Here is a 16,359-nt window from a genome sequence, read left to right on the forward strand (position 1 = left end):
AGTGTGGAGATTTCCCACACTCTGTTTCCCCTATTATTAACATGATAATGGTGGGTTAATAGTGGCCCCCAAAAGATATATCCAAGTCCTAACCCATGGTACCTGTGAATGTGACCTTATTTGGAAATAGGGTCTTTGCAGATGTAATTAAGAATCTTGGAATGAGATCACCTTGGATTTAGGGTTAGCACTAAACCCAAGGGTAAGCCCTAAATCCAGTATGACTGGTGTCCTTATAAGAAGAGAATGCTCTGTGAACACACAGACACACAGGGAAGAATGCCTTGAGCTGATGGAAGCAAATTGGAATGATGCCGCTGCAAGCTGAGGAATGCCAAGGGTTGCTGGCAGCCACTAGAAGCTAGGAAGAGGCACAGAAGAATTCTCTATAGCATTCAGAGGGAGCATAGCCCTCTTGACACCTTGATGGACTTCTTGTTTCCAGAACTCTGAGAGAATAAATTTCTGTTGTTTTAAGCCACCAAACTGTATTTGCTACAGTAACCCTACGAAACTACCAATACATCTTAGAGCAGTATGGTAGATTTGTTAAAATCAGTGAACTGATATTTATATGTTATTATTAACTAAGGTCCATACTGCATTCAGATTTCCTAAGTTTTAATGTAATGTCCATTTTCTGTTCCAGGATTCCCTCCAGGATACCACATTACATTTAGTTGTTATGTCTCCTTAGGCTTCTCTTGGCTGTGACAGTTTCTGAGACTTTCCTTGTTTTTGTTGACCTTGACAGTTTGGGAGAGTACTGGTCAGGTATTTTGTAGACTGTCCCTAATCGGGATTGACTGATGTGTTTTTGATTTGATTGTGTTATGTGATTTTGGGAGGAAGACCACTGAGGTAAGGTGCCATTTTCATCATATCGTACTGAGAGTACATATTATCAATATGACTTATCATTGTTGATGTTAACTTTAATCACCTGGCTGAGGTAGTGTCTGCCAGGTTTTCTTCATTGTCAAGTTTCTCTTTTTGCCTCCTTTCTGTTCTGTACTCTGGAAAGAAGTCACTATGTGCAGCCCACACTTAAGGAATGTGGAGCTATGCTCCACCTCCTTCAGAGCAGAGTATCTACAAAGATTAACTTGAATTCATCTGGACAGGATGTTTGTCTATTCTTCCCATTTATTTATTTATTCAATCATTTACTTATATCAGTATGACCCATGGATGTTTATGCTATACTTTGAGTTATATTACAATACTACTTTATTATTATTATTATTATTTTGCTAAAATTGTTTGAGCTTTGGTCACTGAGAGCTCCTTCAGTTGTCTCCTATGTCCCTTTGACAGACCCCATCACTGTGGGATTTTTTTTAACACTTAATTACTAGTAGTACAGATGCTCCAAGTTCATTTTGCATATTTCCTGCCCCAGTCCATAGAGTCAGCCATTTCTACAGGGAGCCTCAGTTCTCTTTATTGGAGAATGTAATTAGAAACTAAGATCACAGCATTGGATGTGCTTGTTACTGCTGGGGCTTTGTTGCTTCTAGGCCTTCTCACCTCACACAAATATATGTCTGTATACTAACTCCTTCCTGTAAATACACATATTATAATACACATAATAAATATAATAAATATACATAATATTTCTATATGTTACCATCTTTTTTTTAATTTTTGAATTTTATTTTATATATTTTTTTATACAGCAGGTTCTTATTATTCATCAGTTTTATACACTTCGGTGTATACATGTCAATCCCAATCGCCCAATTCAGCACACCACCATCCCCACCCCCTCACCACTTTCCCCCCTTGGTGTCCACACATTTGTTCTCTACATCTGTGTATCAACTTCTGCCCTACAAACCAGTTCATCTGTACTATTTTTCTAGGTTCCACATACATGCATTAATATATGATATTTCTTTTTCTCTTTCTGACTTACTTCACTCTGTATGACAGTCTCTAGATCCATCCATGTCTCAACAAATGACTCAATTTCGTTCCTTTTTAATGGCCAAGTAATATTCCATTGTATATATGTACCACATCTTCTTTATCCATTCATCTGTCGATGGGGATTTACGTTGCTTCCATGACCTGGCTATTATAAATAGTGCTGCAATGAACATTGGGGTGCATGTGTCTTTTTGAATTATGGTTTTCTCTGGGTATATGCCCAGTAGTGGGATTGCTGGATCATATGGTAATTCTATTTTTAGCTTTTTAAGGAACCTCCATACTATTCTCCATAGTGGCTGTATCAATTTACATTCCCACCAACAGTGCAAGAGTGTTCCCTTTTCTCCACACCCTCTCCAGCATTTGTTGTTTGTAGATTTTCTGATGATGCCCATTCTAACTGATGTGAGGTGATACCTCATTGTAGTTTTGATTTGCATTTCTCTAATAATTAGTGATGTTGAGCAGCTTTTCATGTGCTTCTTGGCCATCTGTATGTCTTCTTTGCAGAAATGTCTATTTAGGTTTTCTGCCCATTTTTGGATTGGGTTGTTTGTTTCTTTAATAGTGAGCTTCATGAGCTGTTTGTATATTTTGGAGATTAATCCTTTGTCCATTGATTTGTTTGCAAATATTTTCTCCCATTCTGAGGGTTGTCTTTTCATCTTGTTTATGTTTTCCTTTGCTGTGCAAAAACTTTTAAGTTTCATTAGGTCCCATTTATTTTTGTTTTTATTTCCATAACTCTAGGAGGTGCATCAAAAAAGATCTTGCTGTGATTTATGTCAAAGTGTGTTCTTCCTATGTTTTCCTCTAAGAGTTTTATAGCTTCTGGTCTTACATTTAGGTCTCAAATCCATTTTGAGTTTATTTTTGTGTATGGTGTTAGTGAGTGTTCTAATTTCAGTCTTTTACATGTAGCTGTCCAGTTTTCCCAGCACCACTTATTGAAGAGACTGTCTTGTCTCCATCTTATATCTTTGCCTCCTTTGTCAAAGATTAGTTGACCATAGGTGCGTGGGTTTATCTCTGGGCTTTCTTTCTTTTTTTTTTTTTTTTTTTATTTATTTTGTGGTACGCGGGCCTCTCAGTGTTGTGGCCTCTCCCGTTGCAGAGCACAGGCTCTGGACGTGCAGGCTCAGCGGCCATGGCTCACGGGCCTAGCCACTCTGCGGCATATGGGATCTTCCCGGACCGGGGCACGAAGCCATGTCCCCTGCATCAGCAGGCGGACTCTCAACCACTGCGCCACCAGGGAAGCCCTATCTCTGGGCTTTCTATCTTGTTCCATTGATCTGTGTTTCTATTTTTGTGCCAGTACCATATTGTCTTGATTACTGTAGCTTTGTAGTATAGTCTGAAGTCCGGGAGTCTGATTCCTCCAGGTCCGTTTTTTCCCTCAAGACTGCTTTGGCTATTTGGGGTCTTTTGTGTCTCCATACAAATTTTAAGATTTTTTTGTTCTAGTTCCATAAAAAATGCCATTGGTAATTTGATAGGGATTGCATTGAATCTGTAGATTGCTTTGGGTAGTATAGTCATTTTCACAATATTGATTCTTCCAATGCAAGAACATGGTATATCTCTCCATCTGTTGGTATCATCTTCAATTTCTTTCATCAGTGTCTTATAGTTTTCTGCATACAGGTTTTTGTCTCCCTAGGTAGATTTATTCCTAGGTATTTTATTCTTTCTGTTGCAGTGGTAAATGGGGGTGTTTCCATAATTTCTCTTTCAGATTTTTCATCACTAGTGTATAGGAATGCAAGAGATTTCTATGTTTTAATGTTGTATTCTGAAACTTTACCAAATTCATTGATTACCTCTAGAAGTTTTCTGGTGGCATTTTTAATTCTCTATGTATAGTATCATGTCATCTGCAAACAGTGACAGTTTTACTTCTTCTTTTCCAGTTTGTATTCCTTTTATTTCTTTTTCTTCTCTGATTGCCATGGCTAGGACTTCCAAAACTATGTTGAATAATAGTGCTGAGAGTGGACATCCTTGTCTTGTTTCTGATCTTAGAGGAAATGCTTTCTGTTTTTCACTGTTGAGTATGATGTTTGCTGTGGGTTTGTCATATATAGCCTTTATTATGTTGAGGTAGGTTCCCTCTATGCCCGCTTTCTGGAGAGTTTTTATCATAAATGGGTGTTGAATTTTGTCAAAAGCTTTTTCTGCATCTATTGAGATTATCATATGGTTTTTATTCTTCAATTTGTTAATATGGTGTATCACATTGATTGATTTGCATATATTGAAGAATCCTTTCATCCTGGGATAAAGCCCACTTGATCATGGTGTATGATCCTTTTAATGTGTTGTTGGATTCTGTTTGCTAGTATTTTGTTGAGGATTTTTGCATCTATTTTCATCAGTGATATTGGTCTGTAATTTTCTTTTTTTGTAGTGTCTTTGTTTGGTTTTGGTATCAGGGTGATGGTGGCCTCATAGAATGAGTTTGGGAGTGTTCCTCCCTCTGAAATTTTTTGGAAGAGTTTGAGAAGGATGGGTGTTAGCTCTTCTCTAAATGTTTGATAGAATTCACCTGTGAAGCTATCTGGTCTTGGACTCTTGTTTGTTGGAAGATTTTTATCACAGTTTGAATTTCATTACTTGTGATTGGTCTGTTCATATTTTCTATTTCTTCCTGGTTCGGCCTTGGAAGGGTATACCTTTCTAAGAATTTGTCCATTTCTTCCAGGTTTTCCATTTTGTTGGCATGGAGTTGCTTGTAGTAGTCTCTTAGGATGCTTTGTATTTCTGCAGTGTCTGTTGTAACTTCTCCTTTTTCATTTCTAATTTTATTGATTTTGAGTCCTCTCCCTCTTTTTCTTTTTAATTTTTAAAAATTTTTTTAAATTTTAATTTAATTTAATTAATTTATTTATTTTTGGCTGTGTTGGGTCTTTGCTTCTGTGCGAGGGCTTTCTCTAGTTGCGGCGAGCGGGGGCCACTCTTCATCGCGGTGCGTGGGACTCTCACTGTCGCGGCCTCTCTTGTTGCAGAGCACAAGTTCCAGATGTGCAGGCTTAGTAGTTGTGGCTCATGGGCCTAGTTACTCCGTGGCATGTGGGATCTTCCCAGACCAGGGTTCAAACCTGTGTCCCCTGCATTTGCAGGCAGATTCTCAACCACTGCGCCACCAGGTAAGCCCCCTCTTTTTCTTGATGAGTCTGGCTAATGGTTTATCAATTTTGTTTATCTTCTCAGAGAACCAGCTTTTAGTTTTATTGATCTTTGATATTGTTTTCTTTGTTTCTATTTCATTTATTTCTGCTCTGATCTTCATGATTTCTTTCCTTCTGCTAACTTTGGGTTTTATTTGTTCTTCTTTCTCTAGTTCCTTTAGGTGTAAGGTTAGATTGTATATTTGAGATTTTTCTTGTTTCTTGAGGTAGGATTGTATAGCTATAAACTTCCCTCTTAGAACTGCTTTTGCCACATCCTGCAGGATTTGGATCATCGTATGTGTAACCATATTTGTCTGACTTAAGCTAAGCATGAGTTCATACTGATGTGTAAAACTCTAATTCATGACCACATGTATCATTCTAACCTCCTCCCTTGCTTATCTTTTTTTTATTAGTTTCTGCTTTATAACAAAGTGAATCAGTCATACATATACATCTGTTCCCCCATCCCTTCCCTCTTGCGTCTCCCTCCCTAGCACCCTCCCTATCCCACCCCTCCAGACGGTCACAAAGCACCGAGCTGATCTCCCTCTGCTATGCGGCTGCTTCCCACTATCTATCTACCTTACGTTTGGTACTGTGTATCTGTCCGTGCCTCTCTTTCGCTTTGTCACAGCTTACCCTTCCCCCTCCCTATATCCTCAAGTCCATTCTCAAGTAGGTCTGTGTCTTTATTCCTGTTTTACCCCTAGGTTCTTCATGACATTTTTTTTCTTAAATTCCATATATATGTGTTAGCATACGGTATTTTTCTTTCTCTTTCTGAGTTACTTCACTCTGTATGACAGACTCTAGGTCTATCCACCTCATTACAAATAGCTCAGTTTCGTTTCTTTTTATGACTGAGTAATATTCCATTGTATATATGTGCCACATCTTCTTTATCCATTCATCCAATGATGGACACTTAGGTTGTTTCCATCTCCGGGCTATTGTGGATAGAGCTGCAGTGAACATTTTGGTACACGTCTCTTTTTGAATTATGGTTTTCTCAGGGTATATGCCTAGTAGTGGGATTGCTGGGTCATATGGTAGTTCTATTTGTAGTTTTTTAAGGAACCTCCATACTGTTCTCCATATTGGCTGTACCAATTCACATTCCCACCAGCAGTGCAAGAGTGTTCCCTTTTCTCCACACCCTCTCCAGCATTTATTGTTTCTAGATTTCTTGATGATGGCCATTCTGACTGGTGTGAGATGATATCTCATTGTAGTTTTGATTTGCATTTCTCTAATGATTAATGATGTTGAGCATTCTTTCATGTGTTTGTTGGCAGTCTGTATATCTTCTTTGGAGAAATGCCTATTTAAGTCTTCTGCCCATTTTTGGATTGGGTTGTTTGTTTTTTTGCTATTGAGCTGCATGAGCTGCTTATAAATTTTGGAGATTAATCCTTTGTCAGTTGCTTCATTTGCAAATATTTTCTCCCATTCTGAGGGTTGTCTTTTGGTCTTGTTTATGGTTTCCTTTGCTGTTCAAAAGCTTTTAAGTTTCATTAGGTCCCATTTGTTTATCTTTGTTTTTATTTCCATTTCTCTAGGAGGTGGGTCAAAAAGGATCTTGCTGTGATTTATGTCATAGAGTGTTCTGCCTATGTTTTCCTCTAAGAGTTTGATAGTGTCTGGCCTTACATTTAGGTCTTTAATCCATTTTGAGCTTATTTTTGTGTATGGTGTTAGGGAATGATCTAATCTCATACTTTTACATGTCCCTGTCCAGTTTTCCCAGCACCACTTATTGAAGAGACTGTCCTTTCTCCACTGTACATTCCTGCCTCCTTTATCAAAGATAAGTTGACCATATGTGCGTGGGTTTATCTCTGGGCTTTCTATCCTGTTCCATTGATCTATCTTTCTGTTTTTGTGCCAGTACCACACTGTCTTGATTACTGTAGCTTTGTAGTTTAGTCTGAAGTCAGGGAGCCTGATTCCTCCAGCTCCGTTTTTCATTCTCAAGATTGCTTTGGCTATTCAGGGTGTTTTGTTTTTCCAAACAAATTTTGAAATTTTTTGTTCTAGTTCTGTGAAAAATGCCAGTGGTAGTTTGATAGGGATTGCATTGAATCTGTAGATTGCTTTCGGTAGTAGAGTCATTTTCACAGTATTGATTCTTCCAATCCAGGAACATGGTATATCTCTCCACCTATTTGTATCATCTTTAATTTATTTCATCAGTGTCTTATAATTTTCTGCATACAGGTCTTCTGTCTCCTTAGGTAGGTTTATTCCTAGATATTTTATTCTTTTTGTTGCCATGGTAAATGGGAGTGTTTTCTTGATTTCACTTTCAGATTTTTCATCATTAGTGTACAGGAATGCCAGAGATTTCTGTGCATTAATTTTGTATCCTGCTACTTTACCAAATTCATTGATTAGCTCTAGTAGTTTTCTGGTAGCATCTTTAGGATTCTCTATGTATAGTATCATGTCATCTTCAAACAGTGACAGCTTTACTTCTTCTTTTCCAATTTGGATTCCTTTTAGTTCCTTTTCTTCTCTGATTGCTGTGGCTAAAACTTCCAAAACTAAGTTGAATAAGAGTGGTGAGAGTCGGCAGTCTTGTCTTGTTCCTGATCTTAGTGGAAGTGGTTTTAGTTTTTCACCGTTGAGGACGATGTTGGCTGTGGGTTTGTCATATATGGCCTTTATTATGTTGAGGAAAGTTCCCTCTTTGCCTACTTTCTGCAGGGTTTTTATCATAAATGGGTGTTGAATTTTGTCGAAAGCTTTCTCTGCATCTATTGAGATGATCATATGGTTTTTCTCCTTCAAATTGTTTATATGGTGTATCACATTGATTGATTTGCGTATATTGAAGAATCCTTGCATTCCTGGGATAAAACCCACTTGATCATGGTGTATGATCCTTTTAATGTGCTGTTGGATTCTGTTTGCTTGTATTTTGTTAAGGATTTTTGCATCTATGTTCATCAGTGATATTGGCCTGTAGTTTTCTTTCTTTGTGACATCCTTGTCTGGTTTTGGTATCAAGGTGATGGTGGCCTCGTAGAATGAGTTTGGGAGTTCTCCTCCCTCTGCTATATTTTGGAAGAGTTTGAGAAGGATAGGTGTTAGCTCTTCTCTAAATGTTTGATAGAATTCGCCTGTGAAGCCATCTGGTCCTGGGCTTTTGTGTGTTGGAAGATTTTGAATCAGTTTCAATTTCAGTGCTTGTGATTGGTCTATTCATATTTTCTATTTCTTCCTGATTCAGTCTTGGCAGGTTGTGCATTACTAAGAATTTGTCCATTTCTTCCAGGTTGTCCATTTGATTGGCGTAGAGTTTCTTGTAGTAATCTCTCATGATCTTTTGTATTTCTGCAGTGTCAGTTGTTACCTCTCCTTTTTCATTTCTAATTCTATTGATTTGAGTCTTCTCCCTTTTTTTCTTAATGAGTCTGCCTAATGGTTTATCAATTTTGTTTATCTTCTCAAAGAACCAGCTTTTAGTTTTATTGATCTTTGCTATCGTTTCCTTCATTTCTTTTTCATTTATTTCTGATCTGATTTTTATGATTTCTTTCCTTCTGCTAACTTTGGGTTTTTTTTGTTCTTCTTTCTCTAATTGCTTTAGGTGCAGAGTCAGGTTGTTTACTCGAGATGTTTCCTGTTTCTTAAGGTGGGATTGTATTGCTATAAACTTCCCCCTTAGAACTGCTTTTGCTGCGTCCCATAGGTTTTGGGTCGTTGTGTCTCCATTGTCATTTGTTTCTAGGTATTTTTTTATTTCCTCTTTGATTTCTTCAGTGATCACTTCGTTATTGAGTAGTTTATTGTTTAGCCTCCATGTGTTTGTATTTTTTACAGATCTTTTCCTGTAATTGATGTCTAGTCTCATAACATTGTGGTCGGAAAAGATACTTGATACAATTTCAATTTTCTTAAATTTACCAAGGCTTGATTTGTGACCCAGGATATGATCTAAACTGGAGAATGTTCCATGAGCACTTGAGAAAAATGTGTATTCTGTTGTTTTTGGATGGAATGTCCTATAAATATCAATTAAGTCCATCTTGTTTAATGTATCATTTAAAGCTTGTGTTTCCTTATTTATTTTCATTTTGGATGATCTGTCCATTGGTGAAAGTGGGGTGTTAAAGTCCCCTACTGTGATTGTGTTACTGTCGATTTCCCCTTTTATGGCTGTTAGTATTTGCCTTATGTATCGAGGTGCTCCTATGTTGGGTGCATAAATATTTACAGTTGATATATATTCTTCTTGGATCGATCCCTTGATCATTATGTAGTGTCCTTCTTTGTCTCTTCTAGTAGTCTTTATTTTAAAGTCTATTTTGTCTGATATGAGAATTGCTACCTCAGCTTTCTTTTGAGTTCCATTTGCATGGAATATCTTTTTCCATCCCCTTACTTTCAATCTGTATGTGTCTCTAGGTCTGAAGTGGGTCTCTTGTAGGCAGCATATATATGGGTCTTGTTTTTGTATCCATTCAGCCAATCTGTCTTTTGGTGGGAGCATTTAGTCCATTTACATTTAAGGTAATTATTGATATGTATGTTCCTATTCCCATTTCCTTATTTGTATTTGGTGCGTTATTGTAGGTCTTTTCCTTCTGTTGTGTTTCTTGCCTAGAGAAGTTCCTTTAGCATTTGTTGTAAAGCTGGTTTGGTGGTGCTGAACTCTCTCAGCTTTTGCTTGTCTGTAAAGGTTTTAATTTCTCCATCAAATCTGAGTGAGATCCTTGCTGGGTAGAGTAATCTTGGTTGCAGGTTTTTCTCCTTCATCACTTTAATTATGTCCTGCCACTCCCTTCTGGCTTGTAGAGTTTCTGCTGAGAGATCAGCTGTTAACCTGATGGGGATTCCCTTGTGTGTTATTTGTTGTGTTTCCCTTGCTGCTTTTAATATGATTTCTTTGTGTTTAATTTTTGGCAGTTTGATTAATATGTGTCTTGGCGTATTTCTCCTTGGATTTATTCTGTATGGGACTCTCTGTGCCTCCTGGACTTGATTAACTATTTCCTTTCCCATATTATGGAAGTTTTCAACTATAATCTCTTCAAATATTTTCTCAGTCCCTTTGTTTTTCTCTTCTTCTTCTGGAACCCCTATAATTCGAATGTTGGTGCGTTTAATGTTGTCCCAGAGGTCTCTGAGACTGTCCTCTGTTCTTTTCATTCTTTTTTCTTTATTTTGCTCTGCAGCAGTTATTTCCACTATTTTATCTTTCACCTCACTTATCTGTTCTTCTGCCTCAGTTATTCTGCTATTGATCCCATCTCGAGTATTTTTCATTTCATTTATTGTGTTTTAATTGATGCTTGATTCATCTTTATTTCTTCTAGGTCCTTGTTAACTGTTTCTTGCATTTTGTCTACTCTATTTCCAAGATTTTGGATCTTGGAAATAGAATCTTGGATCATCTTTACTATCATTATTCTGAATCCTTTTTTAGGTAGACTGCCTATTTCCTCTTCATTTGTTAGGTTTGGTGGGTTTTTATCTTGCTCCTTCTCCTGCTGTGTGTTTTTCTGTCTTCTCATTTTGCTTATCTTACTGTGTTTGGGGTCTCCTTTTTGCAGGCTGCAGGTTCTTAGTTCCCGTTGTTTTTGGTGTCTGTCCCCCATGGCTAAGGTTGGTTTAGTGGGTTGTGTAGGCTTCCTGGTGGAGGGGACACGTGCCTATGTTCTCGTGGTTGAGGCTGCATCTTGTCTTTCTGGTGGACAGGTCCACATCTTGTGCTGTATTTTGGGGTGTCTGTGGACTTTTTATGCTTTTAGGCAGCCTCTCTGCTAATGGGTGGCATTGTGTTCCTGTCTTGCTAGTTGTTTGGCATAGGGTGTCCAGCACTGTAGCTTGCTGTTTGTTGAGTGAAGCTGGGTGGTGGTGTTGAGATGGAGATGTCTGGAAGATTTTCGCCATTTGATAGTATGTGGAGCTGGGAGGTCTCTTGTGTACCAGTGTCCTGAAGTTGGCTCTCCCACCTCAGAGGCACAGCACTAACTCTTGGCTCCTCAATTTGGGATGATTCGTTGTCTATTCATGTATTCCACAGATGCAGGGTACATCAAGTTGATTGCGGAGCTTTAATCCGCTGCTTCTGAGGCTGCTGGGAGAGATTTCCCTTTCTCTTCTTTGTTCTCACAGCTCCCGGGTCTCAGCTTTGGATTTGGCCCCACCTCTGCGTGTAGGTCGCCGGAGGGTGTCTGTTCTTCTCTCAGACAGGACAGGGTTAAAGGAGCAGCCGCTTCGGGGACTGTGGCTCACTGAGGCCGGGTGGCAGGGAGGGGCACGGAGTGCGGGTGTAGCCTGCAGCGGCAGAGGCCGGCGTGACGTTGCACCAGCCCGAGGCGCGCCGTGCATTCTTCCAGGGAAGCCGTCCCTGGATCCCGGGACCCCGGCAGTGACGGGCTGCACAGGTTCCCCGGAGGGGGGCGTGGACAGTGACCTGCGCTCGCACACAGGCCTCTTGGTGGCGGCAGCAGCCCCAGTGTCCCACGCCCGTCTCTGGGGTCTGCGCTTTCAGCCACGGCTCGCCCCTGTCTCTGGAGCTCCTCCACGCAGCGCTCTTAATCCCCTCTCCTCGCGCACCAGGAAACAAAGAGGGAAGAAAAAGTCTCTTGCCTCTTCGGCAGGTCCAAACTTTTTCCCGGACTCCCTCCCGGCTAGCTGTGGCACATTAGCCCTTTCAGGCTGTGTTCACGCCGCCAACCCCAGTCCTCTCTGTGCGCTCCGACTGCAGCCTGAGCCTCAGCTCCCAGCACCACCTGCCCCGGCGGGCGAGCAGACAAGCCTCTCAGGCTGGTGAGTGCCAGTTGGCACTGATCATTTGTGCGGGAATCTCTCCGCTTTGCCCTACCCAGGTACGTGGGGAATTTCTTGCCTTTTGGGAGGTCTGAGGTCTAATGCCAGCGTACAGTAGGTGTTCTGTAGGAGTTGTTCCACGTGTAGCTGTATTTCTGGTGTATCTGTGGGGAGGAAGGTGATCTCCGTGTCTTACTCTTCTGCCATCTTCCCCAGAAGTCCCTTGCTTATCTTTAAACTCCCTATAGTGAGTGACAAACCTGGCTCCCACCATCCTCCATCCATTTACTTTATTTTTCAATTCCAGTATAGAAGTATCAGAATTATTAACCCATATTCCTGTGGGAAACAACTTTATCAACTAAAATGTAGTTCTATATACAGTTTCTTTTGCCTTTAGTCTTATATACCCTACTCATTTCCAAGGTTACTATCGTGGGATTCCTCTTGACCTCCTAAATGATTTTTTTAAAATTTGCATACATTGTGTCACTCTTTGTGCTGTAAAGTTCGATGACTTTGAGAAATGAATGCCATTTAGCCACAATTCTAGTATCATGCCAGATAGTTTCACCTCCCTAAAAATTCCTCTATGCCTGATTAAATTTTATTTGAAAAAGTTTAAAGAAACAAATAAATACAGAAACCAAACTAACAAACACATGGGTACATATTATCAAAAATTTTTAAGTAATATTTTGTTATACTTGTTCTAGATTTTTTAAAAGACATTTTAAAAACAAATTAAGTCCTCTTGTACTTCTTCCAAATTCCATTTCTCTTCTTTTTTATGCAGGGACAGCTATTGTTACAATTATGTTTTTTTTCCAGTCCATGATTTTATACTTTATTAGATGTACTTATGACCCTAAACAATAAATACTGTAGTTCTGTGTGTTCTAGGTACATATATATAAATGACACGATTTTGTATGTATCTTTCTAAAAGTTACTTATTTTACTCTTAATACTATGCTTCTAAGATCCATCTATGGTTTGTAATTTTTGTGCTGGAATGGCTTTACAGTGTTTAGTTATATGAATACACCACATTTTATTCATCTGTTTCTCTACTAATTGACATTTAAATTGGGCTTTGTTTTTTGCTATTTCGTATACTGTATCAACATCCTTGTACATATCTCTTCATGAATACATGGAAGAATTTCCTTAGAATATATAGCTGGAAGTGAAATTATTGGATTATGTGGCATGTACATTTTCTATTTTACTAGAAATGGCCAGTTTGCCTCTAGTGTGGTTCTACTCATTTCCCACATCCTTGGCATCACTTGAAATTCCTGACTATATTTTTGCTAATCTGATGGGTATGATAAATTGTCTTTCCCAGATTTGCAGACCCTGTGGAACCAATCACCTCATTTTCTCAGCAGCTAGAACTAATTTTGATAGGAGCTTGGATATTTACCCTATGGACCATTTGTTAGTTTCTAATAGCCTTTTATGTTATTTTCAAAGGTGTCTGCTTATCCAGGATTTACCAAGTTCTTCTGGAATCTAACTTCACCCAAATTCTCTGTTCCAGTATCTGTCATAAAGGAAACCATATATCCAAAATATGAGGTAAAATACTGAATGACTTTTCTCTATTGTTATTTAATAATTAGACTGTATAATTGACTATGACATTAAATTTTACCAGACAGTTGTTATGTAAATTGTTGGTAAAGATTGCCATAATTGAATGATTGGATGGCACTATAGAAATTATACATATAAAATAAATAATTTTTATATGTATGTGTTATATGTGTATACATATATGCACACATAACACCTAACTATATGTACACTTATGCAATACACTTAGACGTATATTTCTAAAAAAAAGAAGTTGTACTTATTCATGTTAATTTACCCAGTCAAAAAGAATATTCTCTTTTCTTTCTGAATGGATCATTTATTTGACTGACAAGATATAAAGCTTCTTGGGTTGTTTAGAAGATCTTTATGATACTTTCATTTGCTTTTAAAAGTGCATTTTTAGTTAATGTTTAAGAAAGTTTAAAACTACCCAATACAATTATTAATCTATTTTCTTCTTCCCTTAAAGTGTTTGCTTGCTCTCATTTTATGTTTTATAGCATATTTTAAAAATTAGAAAAATGAAGAGAAGAAAACCAAAATCATCTGTTATTTTTCTCCCTCAAGACAATCACTGCCCACTTTCTCGTCCATTTTCTTTCATTGTTAAAAATTCTTTTTCTTCCTCCTCCTCTTCTTTTTTTCTCCTTCCCCCCTTTTCTTCTTCCTACTTATATTTTCCTCTTAAAATAATTCTGTGATGAACATCATGGTGCATACATTTTTAATGGTATTTAGAATTAGTTTATTTGCATAGGATCCTAGATAGCTTACTGATAACACATATCAGAAAAGAATAAGACAAAAAAGTTAATCATGGGGAAAGCATACCAGGGTATTAGCATAATAAATTCAGAGATAAGATTAAATCAAAGAAATTCTGTCCATATATGCCCTTGTTTGAAATGGTCATCAACATCATTGTTGATATTGAAACATCTTTACATTCCTTGCATTACTTGATTATGATGTATTATTTTAAAATATTATATTGAATTCTGTTAGGCAATATTTTATTGTATTTTTAAAATATATACTCATGAATGAAATATGTATTTAGTGTATTTTTTTTGTTGGACTCTGTTATCAAGGTCATTCTTGCTTTATAAAGTTAATTGGGAGTGTTTTGGGTGCCGCACCGCCTCGCGCCATGCCCTTCAGCCCCGTGCTCAGAGGTGAAATCTCGTGGCTTGGGCCCCGGCCGTGGTCTTGGTGATTTTCTTTGTAGTTGGAGGTCAGAGGCCAGGCCTCAAGTGGGAACGGCCTCACCATGATGAACAGCCGGCCGGGCCAAGTACCCTTACAGTTCCTGCTGAATGAGGCCCGGAGCCTGCCGCCGCCCAAGCTAACCGACCCGCGGCTCATCTACGTCGGCTTCTTGGGTTACTGCTCCGGCCTGATTGATAACGCAATCCGGTGGTGGCCGGTGGTGTCAGCTGGTTTGCATCGCCAGCTTCTATATGTTACTTCCTTTATTTTTGTCGGATATTATCTTTTAAAACGTCAAGACTGTATGTATGCTCTGAGGGACCATGATATGTTTGCATATGTAAAGTCACATCCAGAGGATTTTCCTGAAAAAGATAAGAAAACTTATGGTGAAATTCTTGAAGAATTCCATCCAGTGCATTGAAGTCTCCAAAATGCTTGCTCCGGGTTCACTGATACCATTTTTTTCTGAATTTTGTGGAACTGTTTCTATGACATCTGAAGTTTATGTTAATGTATACATTAACACCTTGTGATTAAAATAGTCATCATAAGCAAAAAAAAAAAGTTAATTGGGTAGCATTTCTTCTTTTTTAATATTCTGGAATTAAAATAGCATAGGAATAACCTTGAAAATGTGGAAGAATTCACTGTCTAGAAACATTTGAACTGTTTGGGAAGGTAATTTTTTGACAATTAAAACTTTATTTTCTAATTCTTGGGTTATTCATGTTTAATATTTTTCCTGAAGTCAGTTGGTTACATATTCTTACAGAAAGCCATCTATTCAATTGAAATTTATAAGCTTATATGCAGAGTTTGTATATATTCTCTCTTTAGTTTTAATCTCCATTTCTAAAGTTGCATTGTTTTCTTTCCCATTTCCAATGATATTTGGGGAAGTTTTTGCTTCCCTAGAATAAATTTTCTAGAAATTAGTTTAGTATTTTTTTTGGGTCTTTTCTCATTTATTTTCAATTACAAGTACCTTATTCTCTACTTGTCAAATGACTATACCCACATAGTGTAAAACCATCTCTTTAATATTTTTAGCAAGGTTTATGGTGTATGATTCCCTAGCTATTAGATATCATGACCAGTCATCCAGAAAAACAAATGAGTCCAACCTACCATATTTGACCAAAAAACTTTTGGATTAGTTATAAATTCAATTTTTGCCCCTCTGAGTTTTTGTTGCTTCTCTTTTTGAAAATGTTTTGGTTATTGGTTTCCTGCTTCCACAGAAGGTTGACATCTCTATTTGGGCATTTTCCTAATTTCTTGTTGAAAATTTAATTTTTTTACCTTTCATATTTTTAACAAATATAAGTATTTTGACCTTATTTTATACATTTTTATTTATGGTGTGTTCATTTATTTTCTAAATAATTTCTATTGCAGTTTTCTTTATCTTTTTGATACACAACTTATATGGGAAAGTGTTTTTTTAACTTGTTGAAATTATTTTGTTTAATTTTTATTGTTTATCCTTATTAACATAAGAAAATATGTTCTTTAGAGTAACAGTTTCTTGGAATTTATTGATATTTGCTTTGTGGTTTACTAGATATCCCAATAGTATCTACAATTCTAATTCAATGCTATTATATGCAGTGACTTTTATATTGTAGCCGCACTAAGCGGTGTGCAG

At 37.8% G+C, this 16,359-nt stretch overlaps 2 protein-coding genes across 2 annotated transcripts in view; both read left to right on the top strand.

Annotated features, from left to right (window-relative positions):
- Positions 1 to 16,359, top strand: part of LOC309802905 (uncharacterized protein) — a gene marked incomplete at its 3' end in the record, with an annotated part of 179,809 nt that overhangs the window by 131,690 nt on the left and 31,760 nt on the right. Inside the window, exon 8 of the mRNA XM_082618776.1 lies at positions 13,374 to 13,478. Coding sequence (XP_082474902.1) covers positions 13,374 to 13,478 — 105 coding nt within the window. The remainder of the gene's footprint in view (positions 1 to 13,373; positions 13,479 to 16,359) is intronic.
- On the top strand, positions 14,461 to 15,207 carry LOC309802016 (NADH dehydrogenase [ubiquinone] 1 subunit C2-like). The gene has a single exon (XM_082617177.1). The coding sequence runs from the start codon at positions 14,770 to 14,772 to the stop codon at positions 15,130 to 15,132; it is 363 nt and encodes a 120-aa protein (XP_082473303.1). The 5' UTR covers positions 14,461 to 14,769; the 3' UTR covers positions 15,133 to 15,207.

The sequence above is a fragment of the Mesoplodon mirus genome (assembly GCF_964341445.2).
Source record: "Mesoplodon mirus genome assembly, chromosome: 4".
NCBI lineage: Eukaryota > Metazoa > Chordata > Mammalia > Artiodactyla > Ziphiidae > Mesoplodon > Mesoplodon mirus.